Source organism: Misgurnus anguillicaudatus, chromosome 20 (genome assembly GCF_027580225.2).
Source record: "Misgurnus anguillicaudatus chromosome 20, ASM2758022v2, whole genome shotgun sequence".
NCBI lineage: Eukaryota > Metazoa > Chordata > Actinopteri > Cypriniformes > Cobitidae > Misgurnus > Misgurnus anguillicaudatus.
Genome location: NC_073356.2, coordinates 19,214,851 through 19,234,865, shown reverse-complemented (window position 1 = coordinate 19,234,865; position 20,015 = coordinate 19,214,851). Strand labels below are relative to the sequence as shown.

The 20,015-nt window shown below is 36.7% G+C and overlaps 2 protein-coding genes across 2 annotated transcripts in view; one reads left to right on the top strand and one right to left on the bottom strand.

The window, feature by feature from the left end:
- The first annotated feature begins 6,054 nt into the window (after window positions 1–6,054).
- Window positions 6,055–11,843, top strand: ilf2 (interleukin enhancer binding factor 2). Its single transcript, XM_055220440.2, has 14 exons — window positions 6,055–6,190; window positions 6,670–6,729; window positions 8,392–8,434; window positions 8,539–8,643; window positions 9,403–9,480; window positions 9,615–9,717; window positions 9,811–9,876; window positions 10,020–10,136; window positions 10,222–10,300; window positions 10,383–10,470; window positions 10,564–10,625; window positions 10,702–10,816; window positions 10,905–10,995; window positions 11,074–11,843. Exons 1-14 carry the CDS (start codon window positions 6,186–6,188, stop codon window positions 11,223–11,225), a joined length of 1,164 nt encoding a protein of 387 aa, XP_055076415.1. The 5' UTR covers window positions 6,055–6,185; the 3' UTR covers window positions 11,226–11,843.
- Window positions 11,844–16,413: 4,570 nt separating this feature from the next.
- dlgap3 (discs, large (Drosophila) homolog-associated protein 3) overlaps window positions 16,414–20,015 on the bottom strand; it is a 177,188-nt gene continuing 173,586 nt past the window's right edge. The window contains exons 11-12 of the mRNA XM_055219804.2: window positions 18,146–18,292; window positions 16,414–17,666 (exon numbers count right to left, since the gene is read on the bottom strand). Of these exons, the coding sequence (XP_055075779.1) occupies window positions 17,364–17,666; window positions 18,146–18,292 (450 nt within the window). The 3' untranslated portion in view covers window positions 16,414–17,363. The remainder of the gene's footprint in view (window positions 17,667–18,145; window positions 18,293–20,015) is intronic.

Below are 20,015 nucleotides of genomic sequence, written 5' to 3'. Positions count from 1 at the left end.
CTCAATCATCTCATTCTTCATTGCCTCCATCTTTTTCGTCATCTCCTCTTTCTCCCTATTGATCTTCTCTCTTTCCTCCTGTTCTCCTTTTTCAGCCTCATCCCACAGTCGCTCAATCTCTGCCCTAACTCGGTTAATCTCATCCTTGACTTCCTCATACGTATCCACACGGATCTTCTCAAGATCCTCTCTATCGTGCTGCATCTCCTCTCTCATACGCCTCAAAGTGTCCTCCTCTCGCTTTGTCTCCTCCAACCTTTTATTGATATCCTCTCTCTGTTCCTGGATCTCAGTCATAAGAATCTCAGCTTTCTCTCGGTCTTGTCTGGCCAACTCTCTGTCACAAACTAGCTGACGTTCTACCGTCTCAAGTTCTTCTTTTTGTCTTTGCAACTGAGCACTCTGTTCTGCACTATATCTCACCATCTCATATCTGATTTTTTCTACATCCTTTCTCTCATTCTGAATCTGAAATTTAATCTTATTGAGTTCCTCTCTTTCAATGTATATCTCAGCTGAACGCTTCTCCTGAACTTCCTTTTCTTTCCACAAAACTGTTTTCATTTGCTCAATCATCTCTCTGTCTGCCTTTGCATCCTCCAACATCTTTTGCAAACGCTCTCTTTCAGAATCCCCAATCTTTTCCAGCTCAAGTTTGGCTTTCTGTATCTGTGCATTTAATTGCTCTAACTCATCTGTTTTTTTATGCATTTCGTCTCTTTGCTCCAGTGCCTCTGTTACAGTTTCATACCTTCTTTTTTCTAAATCTTCCATTTGCTTTCTTAAGAGCAACTCAGCCTCCTGAGCAGCAAGTTTGGCTCGGCTCGCTTCATCTTTTTCTTGTTTTGCTGCTATCATCCAGTTTTCTAAGTTTGCCCTCATGGTTTCGATATTGTGTGCTTCTTGCTGAGCCTCATCTCTGCTTTTCTCAATCTCTTCTCTTTCTTTCTCCATCATTCTCATTATTTTGGCTAACTCCTGTTGCTTTGCTTTAGCTTCATCCATCTTTACATTGGCAGCCATTTTCTCATCTTCTGTCTGAACTTTCATTTTGTCAAGATACTCTTTCCATTTCATTAGCTCCACCCTGTCCCCCTCAACATTTCGCTGAGCTCTCTGAACTTCATCTCGTAGTTGTTCCAATCTTTCCACCTCGTGCTGAGTTTTTCTTCTTAGTTCTACTTCCTCTCTTTCTGTTTCCTGCCACCTGCTTTCCATTTCCTCCTTTATCCTAACAATCTCCCCTCTGATAAACTCACACTGTTCCATGTCACTTCTCACAAAATCTTTCTTTTTTTCCAATTCCTCCTTCTCTTCTTCCAACTCGGCTTTCATGTCCTCCATCTGTTCCTTTGTTTTTTGGGTCTCCTCAACCCTTTTCTCAATATCCTCAATTTGGAGCTGAATTTCGGCCTTCATTTTTTCAATTTTTTCATTTTCCAGGACTGTGACCTCCTGGCTTTTCTCAATCTCCTCTTTGGCTCTGATTATCTCATGTCTAATTCTTTCGAGTTCCTGTGTCTCTTTCAGCATTTCATCTTGTCTTCTATTCAGGTTGTCTTTTTTCAGCCTCAAATTCTGCTTTGATACTTTTTGTTATTTCCATATCTCGTCTGGCCTCATCTCTTATTTGAATGCTTTCTTCTTTCTCTTTCACAATTCGTGCTTTCTCTGTATCATTTACTCTTTGTATCTCTACTCTCAACCTTTCCAGATCATCTCTTTCTCTTTGCAGTCCGGCTCTGTGCTCTAACTGTTCTGTAACTATCTCATACCTCTTTTTCTCCATTTCCTCTTTAGCTTTCCTTGTCTCCTCCTTTTGTTTCTCGAGAATCTCTTTTTCTCTCTGCATCTCCATTTTTACATGCTTCAGTCTCTCAGTTTCTCTTTTTGCGTCCTCAACCTTGGCCTCCATAGAGTTGATGTGACCATGTATATCTAACTTTGCTTGCTCAATCTTCTCCCATTCCTTTTTAACCACCTCTCCATTCAAAATTAACTCGTCTCTGCTTATCTTAATGTTATGTTTTAACTCTTCCAAATCTTTCTCTTTTCTCAACACCTCTTGCCATTTCTTCTCAATGAGATCCTTTTCCTCAAGCGCCTGAGCTCTCAGCTGAATTATTTTCTCGTTCTCTTGTTTTGACACGGCTTTGTTTTTTTCAACCTCTTCTTTTGCTCTCTGAATCTCATCTTGCAGATATTGTAGCTCATCCTTCTCTCTCTGGATCGTAGCTCTCTGTTCCATCCCTTCCTTTTCCATGTCATGCCACCTTTCTTCCATTTCCTTCTTCACTTGCTGTATGTCAAGTTTAATCTGCTCAAATTGCTCTCTTTGCCTCTTGATATCCTCCTTTTTTCTCTCTAGATCATTTTTCTCCTCCTTTATTTCAGCCTTCATGTGCTCCATTTGATCTTTGCCCTTTCTTGTTTCCTCAATTTTCATCTCAATCTCATTAATCTGGATCAGTATGGCACTTTTCGTTTGTTCCATTTGTTCCATCTCATGCTTGTTGCTCTCACGCTCGCTCTCCAGCTCCGCCTTCTCCCTTTGAGCTTCATACCTGAGCATCTCCAAATTTTGTCTTTCCCTCGTGATTTCATCACGCTTTTGCTCCAGGGTGCTTTGTTCCATTTGGAGATCAGACCTCATTTTTTCAACCCTTTCCCTTTCTCTGTCTATCTCTTCTTTGCTCAGATTCATTCTTTCATAGGCGTGGTCAACCTCAGCTTTCATGTCTGTTATACGTTTCTCAAGATGTCTTTTCTCCATAGTTATACTGATTATCTCCTCTTGCTGCCTCTGTATCCTCTGCCTCATGTTGTCTATTTCATTTCGCTCTTTCTTGGTTCCTTCCCAGAGTTTTTCAATTTGTTCGATGGCACGCATCGTCTCAAATCGTCGCCTCTTCAGTGAGTCTTTTCTTTTCTGGATGTCACTGCCGTGTCCGTTTTTGTCTTCCTGTCGCCTTTTCTCTCTAGGAGGACTGGGGGGACTGCCTATCTCTGTCTGTGTGTGCTTGCTGTTGCGTTGTATACACTCTGAAAAAGAAGAGTTTTTTAGTCTTTACATGCTTGTAATTATAAATGCTGAGTTTCTATAGTTGTATAGATAAAAAGCAACATAATGCTTAAAAAAAATAAAAGCAAAAATGTATGATTAACTAACCCTCGAATTATGTTTTATTTTAATATTTATTATAAGTTTTTCCTTGGCACAAACTTTTGTTTTAAAAACTCTGCTTTTTTTATTTCGCAGAAAAAATAGTAAAATATAATAAAATATAAAATACAATATATTGATTACAGAAATTGTATTTTTATAAGAATCACATTTGTGACCCTGGACCACAAAAACAGTTGGTAACACTTTACAATAGGGTTCATTAGTTAACATTAGTTAACTACATTAGTTAACATGAAAATAGTAAAATACTAAAATATAATAAAATATAAAATACAAGAAATTGATTTCAGAAATTAGTTTTATAAGAATCACATTTGTGACCGTGGACCACAAAAACAGTCTGTAACACTATACAATAAGGTTCATTAGTTAACATTAGTTAACTACATTAGTTAACATGAACTAATAATGAACTGCACTTATACAACATTTCTTAATCTTTGCTAATGTTAATTTCAACAATTACTAATACTTTATTAAAATCTTGTTAACGTTAGTTGATGCACTGTAAACTAACATGAACAATTAAAAGCTTTATTTCTATTAACTAACATTAACAAAGATTAATTAATACTGTAACAAATGTATTGCTCATGGTTTGTTCATGTTAGTTAATACATTAACTAATGTTAACTAGTGAACCTTATTGTAAAGTGTTAACAAACAGATGGCTTTTTTTGAAAATTGAGATTTATATATCATCTAAGCTGGATAAATAAGCTTACTTTGGGTGGGACAATATTTAAAAAATATTTGAAAATCTGGAATCTGAAGGTGCAGAAAATCGAAATATTGAGAGAATCATCTTTAAAGTTGTCCAAATTAGGTCAACACATGAAGAGTTTGGTTCCAAAACCAGATAACTCAATTTTTTAATATTTTAAAAATCATGTTTTGTATTCAAATTAGTATCAATCAAACTGCAGTTGTTGTTTTTTTATTTAAGCCTTTATAACTAAAAAATACAGCTAAATGTCACAATAAAACACAATAAAAGCATGATAACATAATAATAAACAAAACTTTTTTACACAGAGTTATCTCGTTTTGGAACCAAACTCTTCACATATTACTTATAAATATTTTTAAATATATTTTTACGGTAAGAAATGTACAAAATATCTTCATGAAACATGATATTTGCATAAAAAAAATTTGACTTGCTACTTGACTGGTTTTGTGGTCCATGGGTAACATGTTACATCACGATTGTTATTCACAATACAAGGAGAGAAATATTCTGACCTAATTCTTGAATCAGTTCAGGCTCTGTCATTCTCAGGATCAAATGAAATGACACTCTGTGTCGGGGTGGCTCTCTTTCCAAAGCCTCAAACAGGAGCCGCATTGCTTCCTGCGGGGTTGGAGCGGCCAGCAAACGTTGTGATGCCACTTCATGGATCAGACTTTGGGAAATAACTGCCTCTGCAATTTCACTGACACGTGTTGCTCTCGCAATTATTAGATCCTTGAATTCTTTTAGGAAATCTCCAACTGTTTTGTTACAGAACAGTTGTAAATAGTGGTTTACAATCAAATTAATAAACACGTTTATTAAAATTAAACTTTATTGCATTGTGTGGTGTAGAAAATCTTACCGTAATCTCTGGTTTCTTCCATGTCTGCTTGCTACATGTTTCGTTGAAACAACTGTTTTATGTGAAGTGTGAACTGAAACGTATGCAAATTAATTGTTGTACATAGTATAGCTACAGTATTTTTGTATCAGTAGGAAAACACTGGCTCAGCAATTATGGATCAAGAATTGTGTCTGTTCTTTTAAATATATTGGAAAAATCCATTGCAGTGTAATGCATTTTATCATCCTTTCAACCTATACATTTTTAATTGAATATAATGTAAAATGATTGTTAAAATAAGAAAGAAAAAATGGTTATATGTCACTTATACTTTGTGCATCGCACCTATCCGTACAGGTCTTATCATTATAATTCTGCAGACTTTAATACTCAACTTTCTTAGGTAGGTAGAACATGTAGCTTTAAAATGTCACAAGAAAGTGGATTTTATAAAATGTAATCTTACCTGGTGTTGAGTCACTGGATGAATCCTGTAAATTTCTGTGTTTTGATGGTGGAGTCACATTGGAGTAATGAGTCCAAATGCGAGCCTAATGAATTTGTTCACAAACAATTTTATCTGACTTTAGCACATGCATGATGGCTACATAGTCTACGTAAAATGGGATGGCTTTGGATTTCAGTGCGTTTGATTGGCTGTGGGAGTTAAATGTATTTTGTCTGGTTTTCTCTGATAAAGGCGGTAACCAGGTCCACCCCTGACATGCCGTCATATCAAAAACCCACTGCAACACACTGTACAAACTGGTTTGGCATATAATACATAAAATTTGTGTCATGCAGGGTTGAAAATGCAACCTGTGCAAACAGCCTGATCTGTTTTTGACATTATGCCATCACAAGACAATGATCACGAATATCTGGCTCTGGTGTCCTCACTGAAAGACAAAGTTGGAAAGCAAAGTAAAATAAAAATATGTAAAAATGCAAACAAAACCTTATCTGTATAAAAATGGCTTTATTGTCAAGTGGGGCAATTTTCTTTCGTTTCAATACATCAAACATATAACAATAAAATTTAAATAAAAAATACTACAATTTAAAACACTGTTGTACAGAGTGATATAGCCTGTGTATATTAGATGTTATGTACAGGGACTTATGTAAGGACTTATATAAGCATATTAGTGACCGTAATGTATTATAATGTGCGTAAGATTAAAACGAAAGCTTTTTAAACTGTCTAAAAAAGAAGGGGGGATTTAGTTGGACAAAGCGATAAGGTAATTGGGACTTTTATTATAGACCGTTCTTAAGGACTTTTAAACTGAAAATCATCCGGTCAAAAGAAGCGCTTCAAGCGCAGCCGCAGACTAGAGCCCGGTGCAAGCTGCAGTCGGAGGGAGATCATTTCTCACCAGCGCGTGTTTAATAAAACTGCCAAAACGTCTTACGCAATGAGGTAATTAATTTATTTACTTGTATTTAACTAACCTTGCACATGATGAAATATGTTACAAATAGAAATTCGTGTAAAATATTAAACTGGTTTTAATTTGTTGCTAGGTTAGCTCGTTTGATTCATTGCTTGTTAGCATGTTGCTATGCTAGCCGATATATTGTTGCTGCGTATTAGATAAAATAATGTGTTTGGTATCAAACTAAATGTTTTAAACTGTCGTGACACTAAACTAACATTTATGTTGTTGTTTGTAAAATAATGTGTAGTAAATCTGTAGTAATTCTGTGAACGGTCAATGAATGATCTGTATTGTTCATGTGAATGCTCGGTAGTAGTAGTAGACGACATTTTTATTTTCTAAGAGGTTAATTTCTCTGATATTTCTTGGATTTTTTTCCGGTTGTGTTGGAGTTTTTCTTGTAATTTGCTTGCAACAGTGTAAAACGGTTATTGAAAATGTTTTCTCTTGTTGTCTCCAGAGGAGATCGCGGCAGGGGGAGGGGCGGCCGCTTCGGCTCCCGTGGAGGTTTAGTCCAGGGGTAAGTTGCATCAAAGAACGTATACTGACAAGAAGCGAAACTCAATAGGACTTTCCGTTGCAACACCAATCCTGTGCCTCCGCCATTTTGGGGTGAAAGCAACTCCGCAGTCCAATAGCTTCTTGCTGTAGCTAAGACATTATTAGCTACCTATATAATAAATGTACAGTAATGCAGAAATCCCAACCTGAATGTAGATATTGACCAAACAACACAACGTTCGTTGTACTTTAATAATATATATTATATAGTTTTTCATTTCAATTTCATTGCGACTTTAAGTATGGCAGGTAAGAATGAGGTGATACGAGTTATAATACCGTAAGACTGTTTCCCAAGTGCTAAACATTACATACAAAAATAAGTAATCAATAAGATTAATTAATTCTGCAAATAAATTTAATAAGCTAATTATTTCTTTGTGTCACATCCATATAAATCATTATTATGTTTTCTATGGCTTGAAGGATTAGTCCATTTTCTTGGGGGAAAGATCCAGATGGTTTGCTCACCACCGTGTCATCCGGGGTGTTGGTGTCTTTCTTTGTTCAGTCGAGAAGAAATTGTTTTTTGAGGAAAACATTGCAGGATTTTTCTCATTTTAATGGACTTTAATAGAACCCAACATTTAATACTTAACTCGGCCCTTGACAGTTTTTTCAGCGGAGTTTCAGAGGACACTGGGCGGTCTCAGGCGAGGCGTGGGGGTCTTGTCTGGTGAAGCGATTGTCATTTTTGTCAAGAAAAAAAAGTGTACTTTTAAACCACAACTTTTCGTCTAGATCTGGTCCAGCGCGACCTAACGTAAATGCGTAGTGACGTAGGGAGGTCACGTGTTACATATATAAAACGGACATTTGCGGACTATTTTAAACAATAAACTGACACAAAGACATTAATTAGTATCAGTTGACATACAACAACGTAGGAACGGTCCTCTTTCTCAACACTTGTAAACACTGGGGTGGAGTTTCGCGTTCGTCCTCTGTGACCTTGACGTCATGACGTATTGTGTGGGGTCAGCTGGCGCATCACGACCGGATCTACATGACGAGAAGTTGTGCTTTAAAAGTGTATATTTGTTGTTTTTCTTGTCAAAAATGACAATCGTTTTGCTAGATAAGACCCTTATGCCTCGTTTGGAATCGTTTATAGTCCTTTGAAACTCCGTTGGAGGAGACTGTCGAGTGTTGAGTTGAGTATTGAATGTTGGGCTCTTTCAAAAAACATAATTTCTTCTCGACTGAACAAAGAAAGACATCAACATTTTGGATGACATGGTGGTGAGTAAATTATCTGGATTTTTCTTTTAAGAAAATGGACCAATCCTTTAAGAAATTAAGTTTACTTTTTCTCAAAAAAAAACTGTTGAAGTTAGCTGAAAACTATGGAAGATGCAAGATTGGTCCTGTCACACTGATAGTTTGTGCAGTGTGTTGCTGAACATCTTTTGTTGTGATTCTGTGTATCTCTGCTGTTGTCCAGTTGGCATTCTCACCCCAAAATGGTGGTCGCGCTACCAAAGTGCCACCTAGTGGCTGTTACCAAAAAAGCATCAGAGTTTCGCCTCTGTGGTTCTATACTCTTTGGTTGTATAAAATGTGTATTTTTACTACAAATGTTTTCGCATTACATCACTGATTATGATTTATGCACTTACAGGTACCGGCCATTTGTTCCTCATATACCGTTTGACTTCTATGTCGTACGTGCATTTAATTACTTACGAAACAACCCAACACACTTTGGCAAATGATATTAGTAATTTATTTGTCTGTAGTGTGTTATAGTCTGAATTATTTGTTATAGTGTGAGATGGCCTTCCCCCGAGTTAAACCAGCTCCTGATGAGACTGGTTTCAGTGAATGCCTGCTGAAGAGAAACCAAGATCTGACTCCTACTGCAGCTGAACAGGTACAGTAGTCTACTGTTAACCTGTTACCTCGTGTCTTTAGAGACTCATGATGTTATTAGTGCATAATCTTAATGTTGTGTATCATGTTGAAATATAACAACATATGGTTTATTTGATCATTTTGTCATTATTGAAGTATTAGGACAGTTTAATACTAATAAGGAAGTTTAAGGATTAGTGTTTGTAGGGCTCCAGACTGCCACCAAATTTAAGAGTGTGCCAATGAATTTTACATCCAGTCGCACATGTGCGACCAGTAAATTTGACCTTTTTTGTGATGTGACACTGAATTTAAAACCGGCGCATTATAGTTTCTGCATCTATCATTAAAATATTTATTAGTAAAACAGTGGAAATTAGTAAAAATGTGAATATTTCGTTAGCATGTTGATTTACAGTGTGTGCCCCTAAATTTTCTGGTAGCTCCCCTAAAATTTTCAGTTGGGGGCCACTGTGCTCCTAGTGAAAAAAGTTAGTCTGGAGCCCTGGTTTGGTATACATTTCAGATAACTAAAGACCTACATTTGTAATAATGTTATAATGAAAACATTAATGCGTTTAAGAGTTAAATTGAATGAATAGCCAAAAAAAAGGAATAGTCTAGACATAGGCACTTGTACATGTAGGCTGTCATATCATGAATATGATTTAGATTCTTATGATTTATGGCGTTGTAGGCTTTTTGCAATCCTATCCCATATTTATTTACAATAATAGTTTCTTGTCTAAATTTACTCCTATCAATTTTTCTGCTGCAGGCTTCAATTTTGTCTTTGGTCACCAAGATAAACAACGTCATTGATAATCTAATCGTTGCTCCTGGAAGCTTTGAAGTGGTAAGCAATACATTTTAATCAAGACACTTTATTATAAATTTGTTTTTGAGATTCCTCAAAGACGTGCTCTTCTGAAATAGGAAATTCAGATTTTTAGCTCACACTTTATTCATGTTTAACAATTCATTTAATAGCAAATTGAAGAAGTAAGGCAAGTGGGCTCCTATAAAAAAGGCACCATGACCACAGGACACAATGTAGCTGATCTTGTGGTTATCCTGAAGATCCTGCCCACCTGTAAGTCTCATTATTCCTTAAGTGTCATATTTGGTAATTAAAGGAGTGCCGAATGGGTCACTTCCAATTTTCTAATATACAATTGTTTTTCAGTGGAAGCCGTCGCTGCTTTAGGTAATAAAGTAGTGGATACCCTGCGTACACAGGATCCTTCTGAGGGTAAGTGTGAAAGTTAAGCCAATAAGCTATTTGAATATGCTTTTAGTTCATGTTTATAAGTTAAAAAGTGTTATTATCATAAATGTAACTTGCATTTGGAAATTGCTTTATTTTGTTTCTCTTCAAAATCTTCCACCTCCCAGTACTCTCCATGCTGACCAATGAGACTGGTTTTGAGATCAGCTCTGCTGATGCCACAGTGAAGATCCTCATCACCACGGTCCCACCAAACCTGCGCAAACTGGACCCAGAGCTACACTGTATGTCGGCTCTCAAACACTGATGATTTTTTACAGCGTGTTCCTCGAAGCATTTGGCTTATTAAATATCCTCTTACTCTTACAGTGGACATCAAGGTTCTGCAAAGTGCTCTGGCTGCCATTCGCCACGCTCGTTGGTTTGAGGAGAATGCCTCGCATTCAACGTAAGTGCCACTTTTTGTCTTAATGGCCATAGTTAATTTGAATGTCTTTCCACCCGTGACTCACTCTGGGTTCTGTTTTTAGTGTGAAAGTGTTGATCCGCTTACTGAAAGACCTGCGAGTCAGATTCTCTGGATTTGAGCCTCTCACACCCTGGATTCTGGATCTGCTGGTGAGCATTGTTTTATTTATAGGAATTTAACTGCTGGTTATCTTTTCTTCACAGCACTATAAACTTACCTCATGTTTGTTTGTTCGTACGTAGGGTCATTCTGCGGTCATGAACAACCCCTCCAGACAGCCCTTGCCGCTTAACGTTGCCTACAGGTAAGTTACTGCATGTTTGCTTTTACCCAACTTCTTGTAGTTATTGATATAAACTTTGTGTGTGTGTGTGTTGCAGGCGCTGTCTTCAGATGCTTGCCGCAGGACTTTTCTTGCCAGGTTCTGTCGGAATTACCGATCCGTGTGAGAGTGGAAACTTCCGTGTGCACACTGTCATGACCTTGGAACAACAGGTAATGTTGGAGTAATGTAGCTTGTGTTTAAAACATACAGTGTTATGTCTTCTAAAGAACTGGTAACCCGATGGATCTTTGTCCGCAGGACATGGTGTGCTTCACGGCTCAAACGCTGGTAAGAGTTCTGTCTCATGGCGGATCCCGCAAAATCCTGGGCCTCGAAGGAGATGCTAGTTGTAAGTGTCTTAAATGCATAACTGAAATAAAATTAAGTCCTGCACATCTCTGAGGCTAATTTTTTTATGTCAATGCAGATCTCACCACTGAGATGTCCACCTGGGATGGAGTAATCGTTACCCCATCTGAAAAAGCTTATGAGAAACCTCCAGAGCGCAAGGAAGAGGAAGATGAAGCTTTGGAAGAAGGAGGAGAAGGGGAAGATGAAAGCATGGAGACCCAGGAATAATACTTCTGTCTCTTTTGGACAGATAGTTGTATTTAATTTTGTTTTATTACTGATCCTTTTGTCATCTTACCGTGAATTTTAATACTTGGTTTCTTCTTCAGTCTAGCCTTTCCTAGAGTTAAAGGGATAGTTCACCCAAAAACAAAAATTCTGTCATTTACTCATTGTCATGTTACAAACCTGTATACATTTCTTTGTTCTGATGAACACAAAGGAAGAAATTTTGTTTGGAATGTTTGTAACCAAACCGATCAGAAGCCACATTGATTTCCATATTAGGAATAAGAATACTATTGAGGTCAATGGGGTCTCTGATCGGTTTGGTTAACAACATTCCTTTGTGTTCAGCAGAACAAAGAAATGAATTGTTTGTAACAACATGAGAGTGAGTAAATGCTGACAGAATTTTCATTTTTGGATGAACTATCCCTTTAAGCCTATGGCAGTTAACAGCTAATTTCAATAAGGACCAAAAGGCGATTGACTGTCCTAATTTTTCTCCTCACCTTGACCATTCTGATACGGTTATTAGGGACTCAAAGTAATTTCAATTTGGTTTCATGTTTTGTACCTGTGGTTTGTTTTTTATCAGTGAATTAAATTTTATTTCCACTTTTACTTTGTGTCGCCTATTTTCTTATTTTAATTTTTTGTCGCTAAAGCAAAGTAATTGTTGTGTAGACTAAAATGTATTGTTTGGTCACATGACCTTAACACAATAGTTCTCATGAGGTGACTGTAAAATAAAATTGCTATCAGACTATAACTTATATGTGACCCTGACCACAAAACCATAATGGTCATAAGGGTAATTAAAAAAAATTATTTTATTTATGCAATGAGATAAACAAACAAACTTTCCATTGATCCAATGACGGTATTTTACAGAGATACAACTCTGTAAAAATTAAATCTGGGGATGCAAAATACTGAGAAAAATATATTTTTATGGTTTATATAAGTCCATATAAACACATTACTAATGATAAATACATTTTTTGACATTTATGGTACGATATTTAAGAATATCTTCTAGGAACATGATCTTCATATCCTAATCTATTGTTGGCTATTACTACATATATCCTTACTACTTATGACTGGTTTTGTAGTCCATGGTCACACATGTGTTGGGGTAACGCATTACAAGTAATGTGCATTAGGTAATAATATTACTTTCTGAAGTAACAAGTAAAGTAAAGTAAAGCATTACTTGATAAATGTACACATTAATATTTAAGTTACTTTTTTTAAGTAATGCGAGTTACTTTTCAGTTTAATTAATTAGATGTAAAAAAACAATGTACTGCATTAAACTGAATGTATTAACAATTAACATAGAATTACATACTCTATGCATGAACAGTTTTAGTCAGAAATGGAGATGGCAGATCAGATCTTGACATTTTTGGGATGGAAATATGCAATTTCTGAATGCAAAACTTCTCAGTCATAAAAACACCTGCAAAGTAATAAAAAGTAACTTTAAAGTAAGCATTACTTTCCATGAAAAGTAACTAAGTAACGCAATTAGTTACTTTTTTGGGGAGTAACTTAATATTGTAATGCATTACTTTTAAAAGTAACTTTCCCCAACATCGCATACGACTGCACATCATAGATTTTAAAACTCGTTATTTCAGTATTATAAGAAATGTACTTTCCTTTGAATTGGAAGAGAATCAAATACTACAAAGACGGCAGATATTTTACCTTGCTAAAATAGCTTTATAATTGTTTAGAAAATGTTTACAACTGTTGACAATATTACATTCTGTGTTTAGTTTAACCACATCACAGTGTGCCATCTCTCCGATTAATGCTAGAGCAGACATTGAACTGTACATATCAGTAGCAAGAAAACGAACAAACTATAGACTAAACACATGATCGATGTATACGTCACCTGTGCCATAAATCCGGCTTCCACCCGGTTTCAACAAATCCGTAAAAGTGATTAAGTCTAGAAAAAAATACTGGAAAGGGTGAAATTGCTGTAAACTATTGCAATTTGCTCTGCTTGATAAAAAGGTGACATTAAATGTATAAAGCATAGATACAAAATTAACTTTTTAACCTTGGCACTGTCTCAAACATAATGTGTTTACAAAACAAGCAAAAAAACCTTGATAACAGTAGTAAATATTTTCCACAATGTTCTTATATCAGAATGAGCAACTCAATACTTAACATGTTTGCTACATCACAAACTGCCCACATTTATATATTTATATATATATACTCTTTTTCCATTAAAGAGGGGAAGTAGTATGCTCAGTTGCGAGTCTACATGTTCATTTTATATTTTCTGTCCTGGCATGTAATTCCTCGCATGCACTGCTAAATAAGTTATTCATTTTCAGTAACGTCCCATCTTCCTCCAGTCTGTTTTCTACATTAGCAGCAATTACAAACAAAAGAATAGAATCTAACCAGGGTGGCTTTCATACATCATTAACACCCTGGAGAATACAGAATAGATTTTCTCATCATAATAATAATATTTGCAATAACATTTTCTCATTGTATCTGAAATCAATAATATACAAGTAATCATCATAACAATCCGAGTATTAATATGAATAACTTAAATTGCAACAGATATATTTACTGTACATAAAAACAGAACGTGAGAAGGTATTATTTTGTAATTACACAGTAATTGTTTGTAAGTCTATGACCCATGTAATATCCAGTGATCAGTTATGCAGTAGAATCCAATGTAAGGTCTACATCACAGTGCCCCATATACACAGCTACAAGCTCCTCTGTGCAACTAAAATATATTCATCACTTATTCTAGCTAAATCTGCTTATGGCATATACAGTATAGTCATATTCGCCAACATTGAGCCATCCGACCTATTAAGAGACTTCACGTACCTGGGTCATGACCTGGGGTAATATGCATCCCAGATAAACTCTATATGGAAAACATCAAACATGTTCTTTCTGAGCAGTCCTTGAGTGTAATATTGATTTCTGTATCAGCAGGTGCCTGAAAAAGTAAACGAGTCGCCCTTCAGAAAGCTTGGTGGGGAAAATGCGTTCAGTCTTTCTCAAAATCTTTTTCTTGGTGTATCAAAAACATATGGCCTTGAGAAAGATCAACCTATTACGCTCACTGGAAATTCCAACGGCGTGTCATACAGACAGGAAGGCAGGAGTCCTTCACAGTGGAAGAAATATAGTCTGTTGTGCTTTACGTCTTCGTAGACTTGCTGCATCTACAAAATGCGTCTTTTACTACTGTTTTCAAGCTTTAAAAATGCGTAGGACCTGACGTTATGAAAACAAATAAATAAATAAATAAATAAAACCAAACTAAATTAAATGATTTAGGTAACATTATATATACTGCATACATATAAAATAACTGTTAGACCAAATTGAGATGGCATTAGAAAAATTACAAAAATGTGAGTGTGGTCATTTTTAAATAAATATATAGATAAATACACAGAGAATAAAGATCTACAGTTTGGATAGAAGAGTTTGTTTGTTTTTATGGATTAATAAAAGCATGCAGGTTACATAGAAACATCCAGTGTGAGGTGGTTATTAGCTGGATCAATTTGAACAAATGATATTGTTAGAGCAACACATATTGTGAGTCATATTGAATATAATACTGAATAGTTAGGTTTTAAAAAAAGCCACACATAGTGCTGTTAGGCACGTGTAGATAGTGAAGATATAGAAAAGAGATTATATTTTTTGCCTGTGGACAGCGTGGCAAGAAGCCGTCACCTATTTCTTGTTTTAAATTATTAGCCATGACACAAAGCACACAAAGTGGACTCCGCTAAGTCCAACTACAATATGTAAGTCCACAGAGCTATAGTGCCTCTCCAATTTCTTGAGACTGAATAATGTTATATTAATAATATTATAACACCACTTTGACAATCTCTAATCTAAAAAGGTACTTTATAAAATATACATCTCACAATAAAATATTTCCCATCTGCTTCCATGGTTGAACATACATTTTTTAAAGAGAAAAAAAATTATGCAAACAACGTTTCCTTCTTTTAAACTAACAGATGGCAATATAGTTCAGAAAGAGGATTTCGCAAGAATCCAAGTTTACACACAAACACACGATCCACCACATTGTGTCTATGGATGTTTCTGTTCTAATGTGAGCGCATACAACATTTTCGCACATTGTATTAGTAACGTTCAACAAATTTACGTTTTGGTGTAAAGTGTGGACGTCAAATACGTTAACACAATACAAATATAACCTAAAGTAACAAGTTACTGTGAGGGGGAAATGTGGGCCAGACCAGTGCCGAACACACAGTATAATAGAAAGTCATTTTATTTGAATAATTTCATCCTTTTTCTAACTAGAATCTACGAAGCCCCTAAGGTGACATTGGAGTAAAAAAAATCTAAAGTTTCGTTTCATGTGTTCACGTGAAACTTTCGCGTGCTCATGTGAAAGTTTCATGTGCTCAAGTGAAACCTTCAGGTGCAGAATTTTTTTAAAGTTTAGTGTCGCGCACGCACGTGAAACTATCGGGAAAGTTTCATGTGGCACACGAAAGTTTCACGTGCGCACGTGTAACTATCGCGCGCGCACGTGAAACTTTCGTGTGCCACATGAAACTTTCGCGATAGAAACTTTCGCTTTAATGTGCGCACACGATAGTTTGAAACTATCGCGTGCGCATGGAAACTATCGCGTGCGCACGTGAAATTGAAAGCTTCATGTGGCACGCAAAAGTTTTACATGCGCATGCGTTAGTTTCACGTGAGCACGTGAAACTATCACGTGCACACGTGAAACTAACGCATGCGCATGTAAAACTTTTCGCTTGCTCACGTGAAACTTTCACATGCTCATGTGAAACTTTCGCTTGCTCACGTGAAACCCTCGCTTGCTCACGTGAAACTTTCGCTTGCTCACGTGAAACTTTCGCTTGCTCACGTGAAACTTTCATGTGCTCAAGCGAAACCTTCACGTGCAAAAATTTTTTTAAGTTTAGTTTTGCGCACGCACGTGAAACTATCGCGAAAGTTTCATGTGGCACACGAAAGTTTCACGTGCCCATGCGATATTTTGAAACCATCGCGTGTGCATGTGAAAGCGAAAGTTTCATGTTGCACGCAAAAGTTTTACGTGCGCATGCGTTAGTTTCACGTGTGCATGTGATAGTTTCACGTGCGCACGCGATAGTTTCTCCATGTCCCCTAAGGGGCTCCGTAATACCCAGATTAAAAAATGAGAAAATAAAATTAAAGCACTCAGCCAAAGTGATGGAGCTACATTGATTTCACGTTTGCTAGTTTTCATCTGTTATGAAAAAGGCAGAGGGGTGAAATAAATAAGACGCTTAACCTCCTCTCTAAATGAAAATTCTTCAGTGTGCAGGTCATGTGTGACATTGAAGATTGTCTTCTTCACCCCTGGGTCCATCCACTGCTGTTTATTTCAGGAAGCTTGGCTATTGGAAACTGAATATTTATCCTTTAATTTGATAAAGAGTGTGCCGGTTTTCTCATTGAGGGGTGTCAAGAAGCCTGAATGCAAATGTAAAATAATATTGCAATATACAGGAGACGGATCCCTGTTAGAATTTGATAAAAGGCAAAAGGGCATTTATTATACTTTTTTAACTTAATATTTAGATAAAGCAGATCTAGTCTGAGCTTTCAGTATGCATTGCTCTACTATGGCCACAAGAGTGGGCTTGTGTCACAGTGAAAGGGGCTGCACTGTGGAAACATTTAGGAAACACGTACACAGTCACCACTTGTCATTAATATCAAAAGAAGGTCTATTATTTCAAATAATGAGATCCTCTCAAAAAATGATATTGCACCCGTATGTGTGTGTTAGAGTGTGGTGTATTCAAACAGTCCTAAGGTTTTTGTATATTTATATAAAGTCTCAATCTTGAACCATGTGGTTGTGCTAGATGAGCCCTTTTCTTTTTAGAATATGAACACTTGCTCGAAATAAATGAATAAATAAAATGCAAGCTACCATCCAAAGATCCCAAACAAACAAAAGCACAGGTACCAGCAGCATACTTGGAGGCCATCATTGAAGTTCGCACTCGCTGTCTGACCATGTGGACGTCTGTGCAGAGGTGTGAATCAATGAAGAGTTGTTCAGGGGTCGTACTACAGTCTTGTCTGAGCCTCTGTGATGTAGATCTCAATACTGTCTGCGCTCTCCGTGGCCGAATTCTGTCGGAAAGATGCCGAGCGCTTTGTCTGGAGTAACCTGCGTCGCATCTCCAATTTCTGACGGTCGCCCATGTCCAGCGATTTGTCCCGTTCGGGCACGCTACGCCCTCGTGAGACCACCAGCATGCCTCCTCCGCCACCTCCCACCGCAACCTCGGACATGCTCTCGGCCCGTAGGCTACCCGTCACACCGCCAGCCGGTTTCTTTGGTAACGGAGGTGGAACTTTCTTGTCCTCCTAGCAAGGAAAGTGGTGGGACATTATGGATGGTTATTGGGGGATGAATGACGAACGTAGGGAAGGAGGCCGGAAACGCACACGTAAAAGCAGAGGGTATGTCAGAGAGAGGATGGAGACCGTGATAGATAAGGACAGCAGCATGAAGTTGCAAATGATAGTGATGTTGAATTAGTTTGTTTAGGATGTGACATGACATTGTGGAAGCAGCAGACAGTAAAAAGAAAAGACAACAGAAAATAAATTAGTATTACAACACAACAGAGGTTAAAGATTTGTTAGGCTATCTAAGGGCAAATGAACAGCTCTCTGTGCCGTAAATCAGCCTCTACAGTTTAGTTCCTTTTGTTTCTATGGTGTTTAGTTGATGGGAGACAGTTGCTGGGGACCAACATATGAAAAGTTTTCCCGCCTACTGCTGTTTTGGCACTGGAGCGGAGACGTGCAGTGACCGGAGCAGAGCGCATGTCCACCCTCACCTTCTTCTCGGGAAGCAACCTCCAGCCCGAGTCCTTCAGGCGCTGAAGATCCTGAAACTTCACCCTAACATCCTCGATGGCAAGCTGCAGAATGTCCCAGTAACTGGTCAGATCCTGTGTGGTGGGCTGAGGGTATGATGAGGGATCCTACGACCAAAGAAGATTTTCAGAAGTCACGCAGAGAGAGAATGAGAATAGGGTGAATTTTGATGAGGTCAGATTCATTTTGATTAATCAGTTTGTTCGGATGATTCATTTTAATGAAGCGGTTTACAAAAACGGATTAATTTGAATTGTGTTCTCAGGAGTCTCTGCGCAGCACTTTGTGATTTTTGTAAGGAAAATAAATTCTCAGTTAAATACGTTTTAAGTCGCTTTGGATAAAAGCATCTGCTAAATGCCTCAGTGAAAATGTAAATATGATTCTTCATCGCTTCAGTTGGGTGATGAATGTTTTAAAATCTATAATGATATTTCCAACTGACGAAATAAAGCAAAATATAATTAAACATCTTATAAACATTTGTTTCTTGGGGAAGGATCGAATGTACCTAAGACTTTGGCACAGTATTATACGTGACCCTGGACCACATATACATATGAAAGCTGAATAAATAGGTTTTCCATTCATGTATGGTTTGATAGGATAGGACAATATTTATCCCGGATACAATTTGAAAATTTGGAATCTGAGGGTGCAAAAACATCAAAATATTGAGAAAATCGCCTTAAAAGTTGCCCAAGTGAAGTCCTTAGCAACACATATTACTAATAATAAATACATTTTTGATATATTTACGGTACTGGAAAAAATGCAGTATGAAATTAAAACAACTTGGTTTTGCAAGTCAATTTAACCTCCTTTTTTAAGTTTTGACCTGTGATAAGTTGGTTAAGTTAACCCTTTATCTGGCACAGGCCTTTTTGAGTGGGAGGTGAAAAGGTGATATAAAACTGGCTTTTTTTTGTTCTAGAAGCCTAATTTTGGTCTTGTTCTAAAGAAGACACTTTAACGGGTTTTTTTTACGGAAGTGTCTGGAGGTGAAAATATTAAATAAGAAAAAATTGTTATAGCAGTTTAAATTTATTAATAAATAAAATTATTATACATAAAATTATCAAATAACTGTGGTTTGTGTTGGTTTGCTGCATACTCTTGTCACAAATGAATAAATTACAGTTACTGTACTATTTACTGCTAAAAGGTTTTGAAATATGAAAACTACATTCATGGACCTTTCCAACAATATATAGTCTGTCGTGAAAGATTAACATTTATATGAAAAATATTAAACTCGGGTGTCCCACTCTAGGGACAGTGCCAGTTAATGGTTAAAGTAACATAAAAATATATGTTGATTTGACAAAAATGCTGCATTTTTCTATAGTGTTGGAAAATTATTAAATATTTTCATGGAACATAATCTTTACTTAATTTCCTAATGATTTTTGGCATCATTTTTACCCATACAATGTATTTTTAGATATTATTACAAATATACCTGTGCGACTTATGACTGGTTTTGTAGTCCAGGGTCACATATAATAAACGTATATGATTCCTAAAAAGTTTTTTCTGCCCTCTAAATTCTGCTGGGTTATTTTTAACCCAATGCTGGGTAAATATTGGATAGAATATATGGGTTATAAATAAACCTATGCTGGGTTGTTTCAATGCAATGCTAGGTTGTTTCAACTCATGGTTGGGTTAACAACAACCCAACATGTGTTCTGTGTCCAATATTTACCCAGCATTGGGTTAAAACATAACCCAGCAGAATTTAAAACATGGCTGTATGGTTTCATAAAGAACATTTAATATCCATGTATGTAGTGAAAAGATTACTTTAAAGAGCACCAATTATCCCAT

What these genes read in the sequence shown, in the direction of transcription:
- ilf2 (XM_055220440.2), top strand. An exon ending in CTCCTACTGCAGCTGAACAG is followed by an intron (nt 8,644 to 9,402) that starts GTACAGTAGTCT and finishes TTTCTGCTGCAG; the next exon opens with GCTTCAATTTTGTCTTTGGT. An exon ending in TCATGACCTTGGAACAACAG is followed by an intron (nt 10,817 to 10,904) that starts GTAATGTTGGAG and finishes CTTTGTCCGCAG; the next exon opens with GACATGGTGTGCTTCACGGC.